General features: G+C 43.8%; 1 protein-coding gene across 1 annotated transcript in view; it reads right to left on the bottom strand.

Annotated features, from left to right (window-relative positions):
* Positions 1 to 395: 395 nt before the first annotated feature.
* Positions 396 to 6,155, bottom strand: part of T265_02591 (hypothetical protein) — a gene marked incomplete at both ends in the record, with an annotated part of 23,017 nt that continues 17,257 nt past the window's right edge. Inside the window, 5 exons of the mRNA XM_009166870.1 lie at positions 396 to 703; positions 2,205 to 2,454; positions 3,148 to 3,240; positions 4,619 to 5,083; positions 5,871 to 5,993. Coding sequence (XP_009165134.1) covers positions 396 to 703; positions 2,205 to 2,454; positions 3,148 to 3,240; positions 4,619 to 5,083; positions 5,871 to 5,993 — 1,239 coding nt within the window. The remainder of the gene's footprint in view (positions 704 to 2,204; positions 2,455 to 3,147; positions 3,241 to 4,618; positions 5,084 to 5,870; positions 5,994 to 6,155) is intronic.

Below are 6,155 nucleotides of genomic sequence, written 5' to 3'. Positions count from 1 at the left end.
CAGTGCTGACTTCCAAAACAACTGAAACCGCTTGACCGGACAGTACCTCAACACGCAAGCCAACCTTCAGCACAGACAAGCCACATCGCCATTAGCTATCGTTGGCACGAGTCGATTACTGACGGTCGCCCGTTCTGGAGCACTAGTGTGGATTCCAATCGTACGCCTGTTCGTCACTTCTTCTGGTTGCGCTCTTGACGGGCGCTCCAGATGCGCAGTCATCTGGCATTTGAAAAGCTCTCTCAATAAAAGGTATATTGATTGCCGTTACCAAGTAAGGATGATGAGGTTATTAGCTAAAAATGATAAAACTAACAAAAAAAACTGTACAAAAACAAAGTCACCAAAATATACAGAAAACGAATGTATAGACTACAAGAATGCCATTTAGCGCATCAATCAGTTCCAAGGGAGATAGGCTGAGCCCAATTAAGTTCCTCAGCAAACATGCCAGAGTTCGATTCGACACGAAGTAAATCTGCCAACTGACCCAGAGTCATTTGCATCAAGTGAGCCCGATCTTCTCCAGGACCTGCTAGCCCAGAGGTCCTGGAACTAGTACGTTTGGCACCCGCTCCGATCATGCATTCAGTTGAGGTGATTGTATCCCAGGTTGCATCTGAGGTCATTGAGTTAGCTTGTGCTCGTACGTGGGTCATGTGGAGAGCGGCTTCAATGCTGTCTTTCACAAGAAAGCGATGAACTATGCCGGGGCTGGAGAAATCAACGAAAAGAAAAAACGCAATAAGGCCTTTAAACTGGTAACACAGATGGGCATGAAACTTCACTAGCTTGTGAGTGAATTGCCAGAGCTCCCGCACCATCCCGGTGATTCAAAGAAAGTCGGGTTCAGATCACTTTTATCCAATCAGCCCTTCGGCAAACCTGGCACAACTATTCCGAAGCGAGGAAGCAACATGGGAGCCCATCAGCAATGTATACCTTTGGCTGTGCAAGAATATACACCAGAGGTATCTGTCAAACAACGGAAGCGTGTAAGCATTGCTATACACAACACGCATCCGATCAGGTGAACACGCTAAAATTTGGTCAATGTGGTTGGTTTGCCGGAAGGATCAAAAGATGATACCAGAGGAACTGTTAATTGCATTTTATTCTACCTGGGTCCCGATGCTTCTTGGTTTAGTTGTTGTGCACAGAAATGAAGAGTGACATCCGGTGTGAAATCGACTAAATGAATCAGTTCAAAAAGGTCTTTCCTGAAAGCGGTTCGTTCTTGAAACAGGAGTGCAGCCAAACAAAAATTGGTTACAGTGGACTGTTTGTCGCGACTTCTCATTAGCCTATTATAAGGTAAATGGTCTTTTGAAAGAAACATTTTTATCCACTGTTCACTTTTCGACTTGTTCTCAATGCGTGATCCAGTATTCTCAATGTACTCATGTGAAACTATCCTTACGATCGCTTACAAAAATCCCGGAATTGTTGACAGATTCAGTATTCTTTTGTCAACCTTTCCGCCCATAATTTCCTTTCTGAATTTAACACCTTATACCTTGAAGAAGGTATTAACGTCGAAGACGTTAATTCAGGCTACAGTCGGCCGACTGATGGCGTCCGAAACAAGATACAGAGCAAAGAACTTTATTGCGCGAACCTTCCACCCTTTAAACATGATATTCAGTGACGGTTGTTTCGTCCACTATTCTGGTCATGTGCCACAAATGCACTCTGACCGCTTGTAGGTCAATGAAGGGGATAAATGGAATGGCTGTATCACTTGGCTATAGTCATCAACAAAAACAAGTACCCAGTATAAAAGACTTCAAGTGGTTTTAGAAGTGAGGATTTTGATTGCCCTGGTCGTAGAAAAAGACCTTTAAACTTTTCACATTGAAATACCGCATGCCAACAATGCTGCTATGTGTCCTCTCAGAGGGAATGATAGAGAAGGGCCTACATTTAAAAGTATGTCCAAGTAAAAGCTTGGGTGCGACTCTGTCAGTACCTCTATTGCTGAGGGTTATAATGATACCTGGCAAGAGCACCAATGACAATGATATATAAACAAACGAATTATCTACACGGTATCTAATGTATTCTCAAAGAGAGACAGTAGAATTTAGTTGGGCGGGGAACTTCGCAATGAAGGACAACCGGCGGAAAATTTATTGAATTAAGACGTGTTTGGCTACTAAGAAGTATCAATCCAACTTGCCGGGTTTGCCCAATACGGTGCATACGGGCGATGGCTTGAGCTTCTCTACCGTGGGAGAGGACAGGATCAACCAGAAGCAAGTGGTTGGCGCTGGTCAAATTCAATCCATTGGATCCCAGTTGAATGGGCATAAGGAGAATCCAAGTGGCAGAACCGAAACAGTGAAATCCGGTCAGTCGTCCAGGACAACATGCATCGCGTGGATGAAACAGAGTAGTATATGATAACCCATTTTGTTCCAGTGCACCAGCGATTGTAACAAGAACCGAAAGCCACTACAATTAGAACAGAGCAATAGTGAGATGGAATGCAGAGTCGAAGTTGCAGTTGACGAGAAAAAAATATCCTAGTGTTAAACACTGAATGGAGCCTTTAAGGCAGCTGGAAACAAACAGGAAATATAACACAGGTGCTAACAACAGCTTCCTTCGGTGAATTACAACGGGTGAAACGCTGACACAGTGAAACAAGAATGAAAACGGTGGCCCGATTTCAGAGGCAACAGTTCTCAGATGAGATTACCGTTAGCTGGCCGCTTTAAGATGTGGACTTTCCTAAGAGATGACCGTAGTTTCTAAACAAAGACATGGGGAAGGGGAACTAAAACGAGCAAGATAAAGAAAATTATGAAGTGCTGATTAAAGAACCGATGTCTTGAGACGGATAGGGGTATGCTACCTTGGTAAAAAGAGGTCAGTTACTTTCAGATGACGTAAACAGACGAGAGTTTGAATGCTTCCCTCAAGCATCAGGATAGCAAGATGTTAGAGGAAACTAGCAAGATAATCTAGTAGATCCTATTCGGTGGCTCGGATTCGGAGTCGAATACCAAGCAAGGATGTTGGGGTGAAACATTGATGGGCAATGATGGAAGAAAACAGACTTATACTCTTCACTTTAGAGATGAGCCTAAGTGGTCAAACGGATGGGATACTGCGTGAATACACTTTCAAAAAAGAAAGGCTCACCGAACTGAATACGATAGCCTTGGCATCGGGATCATCAAGTTTTATTTGTTTCAAGCACCGGATAACAGCTTTGACTTTTGAGCTGTGGTCACCCTGAAAGAGGATAGGACTTGACTTAGAAGGAATAAACGTTCGCATCGTAAAGTTCTGATGGAAACACAAAATTATCCAAACCAACTCAGCTTCAAAGACTCTCAAAACTGCCTGTATAACAGCATGTAGGTAGGCTAGCGAACATCTACCTTTTGATTCGGCTTGTCGGGTGGGCATATTAGGATCGGTAACACCAAATGCAGTCAACTGGTAAGTCACGGAAAAGCAACAGATGTGTTTCATCTTGGTTCGCTCTCATCAAATGAATGCAGCAGAATCCGATTACCTGATGTTTCGGTTTTAAATCTAACCGCAATATTACGCGACCATTTAACTCAGTAGTGTTCCATTCCAAAACGAGACGTTCAAGTAAGACCAGACTCCCGCAGACTTTATCCCTTCACCTACGTGTTCTGTTGGATTGCAACCGATATCGATCGATCCTCGCCTGTTCGCGCCAGACCAACGACAATTCTTTTAATAACAATAGTTTAGGTGCGGTTATAAATGTGGTGTGTGGCTATCTTCGACAACATGCTGCAACAGTTATGTATTTATCATATATTTATATATATTTTATCACATTTCGTCCAAAAATGACAAAAATCAGAGAAATACAATACCTATGTATTCTTCTCAAAAACGTAACCACGTTTATCCTCCCTATCAGCGAGTGCCCTAAGAGAGAAGAGGATCAAGGCGCACGTCTCAAGAAACATGGTTAAGCAAATTGGTATGAATCGTTTGGTTTCGTTGTAGTGGATTGACGATTCCGATGACTTGCTAGGGTAGGAAGATCGGTGCAACTGGGCATCTCTCTCCGACGGATTCGGATGGTCTGTTTGGGATGTCAGTGGCTTCAACTGTGTCATGCGGACACGCTATCAGGTCCGCTCACGCTCAAGTGTGGTTCGGGTGAGTGTGTGAATCGGCCAGCCTTCAAATCGGCGTGACTGCGGTAGAAGTAACTATTTTTTCGCCATCAAACACACACCTAGGTTCAATTTTTATTTAGAAGAGCAGGCATTCAAGCAGTTTGTAGATTAGACATAAGCTGGCGTCGACGCCATAGAGAATGAATTCCTTAAACGAGCACTGCTTGGGAAATCGAGAATGCAATGAAATAGAAGCATAGGCAAAACAAGCCTTGGCCAAGTGTCCAGTACGTCTCAAACTTTAAGGGTGGCTGATACGGACTTGAGCTTCATGAATCAACCTCCAAACCTAGCGGAACTCCGTACAAATTCATGTTCTAAAAAGCTAATTGGATGAAAGGCCTTGAAGAAGAGGACTGGTAAGGAAAGATCGTAAAGAATGTAATAATGGACAATCAGCTGTAATTGGCATTCCACTAAACCGTAGCCTGCGCGTAACTCACCACGACAGAAAATTGAATTCCGTCTGAGTGTTGATCGTCGGCTGCGATAGAAGCAGTATTAGTTTCCCCTGAATAATGAATCAATGTGAGTGGACGCCGACGCCGTGCGTTAAATCCGGTTGTTTCGTTCGACTGAAAAGGAGCACGACAAACAGGACAACGTCGTTGTACAACTTGACCCTGGTTAGCGATCCTATCATGACACGTGATACACAGAGTATGCCAGCAGCCGGGAAGTAGTACAAAAGTTGGATTCTGGGGTGAATGCATTTGCAGACAAGTGGGACACTCCATCCTGAACGTTCTGTCAGTTTTCTTCGTATTGTCTGATTCCGCAGGCCCATCGCTCCCGGTAACTGCGGTCAAGTACGCGTTGCGTAAGAAACCAAAATGCCCAAGACGAGATTGAAGACGAGGCCACACGAGCCCCGCGTCCACCGTGTATGAACGTAGCTGAGCATCCACCTGAATAGGATATTTATTAATCAATAATATACGTGAAAAAGTTCAGATTTAAATGAAAATCCCATACATTATGAAAGTGTTCAAAATGACTTTCCGGCAACTGAATGGAACTAGAGTAGAGCGGTACAACACGCTCTTCACTAGGACTTGTGCCAACCTCCGAACCTAGCTTTGCCCCAAAGTTGACCGCATTGACCACGATCGTGAACCACACAGACGCTTGGATAGATCTTTTCTACAATAAACGAACAACCAATGAACTGCCGTGTGTCTTGAGGACAGCGGATGGTTCAACAGAGGGTATCCAAGATATTTGAATTCGAGTCTCGGGACATCTAGAATGCCAATGAGAGCTTAAACCTAGAAGCACAATAAAAGATAATCATGTCATTACCGGGGTAGGACGATTGATCTTTTTAATCGCCCTTAACAAGCCATTAGGTCTGTCGAGATTACATGCTTGTTCATGCAGAGATGTTCTATAGGCGTTCATAGTGCTTCGGTATCCCCCTTAAGATATCCATTAAAGAAATTTCAAAACGATGCGTTCAGATGTTGAACGATTTTCGAGACATCTTAACTCAGCAGCGAGTCATCTGTAGATTTTCATCAGGATTTCTAGAAGTCCTATCATGGAAAGATATAAAAATGAAAAATATTAGAAGGGATGCCCGCTTCCTATGGAAACATGCTATGGCGACAAACGACAGGTAGTTGTTCAACAGGCATATGAGATTTAAATCTGTTGAATTACGGGGGTACTTGAAGAATAGCACAGCACTCATACCTCGTGCTCGTGAATGAACGCAAGGTCCGTTGAACAGGTGGCCTGGAGGCGAACAACGAACTGTTCGGTATCATCATGAATATTCCACCATTCTTTGGTAAGCGACACAGTTCGGCTAGTTAACTGAAACAAGAGGCAGACCAACAGTTCACAGGATTACTGAACATAGGCGCAAGGGTAGACGGTAGGAAGTGGGAATCACCGTCACTCACCAAGACCTCCTTGCCCATTTGACGAAACAGCTGTTCGAAACGTTTTGCGCGTTGTGGCCAGTCTGATTGATAC

This window comes from Opisthorchis viverrini (assembly GCF_000715545.1).
Source record: "Opisthorchis viverrini unplaced genomic scaffold opera_v5_31, whole genome shotgun sequence".
Taxonomy (NCBI): Eukaryota; Metazoa; Platyhelminthes; class Trematoda; order Opisthorchiida; family Opisthorchiidae; genus Opisthorchis; species Opisthorchis viverrini.
The sequence above is the reverse complement of the archived record's forward strand: the minus strand, read 5'-3'. Positions and strand labels throughout refer to the sequence as shown.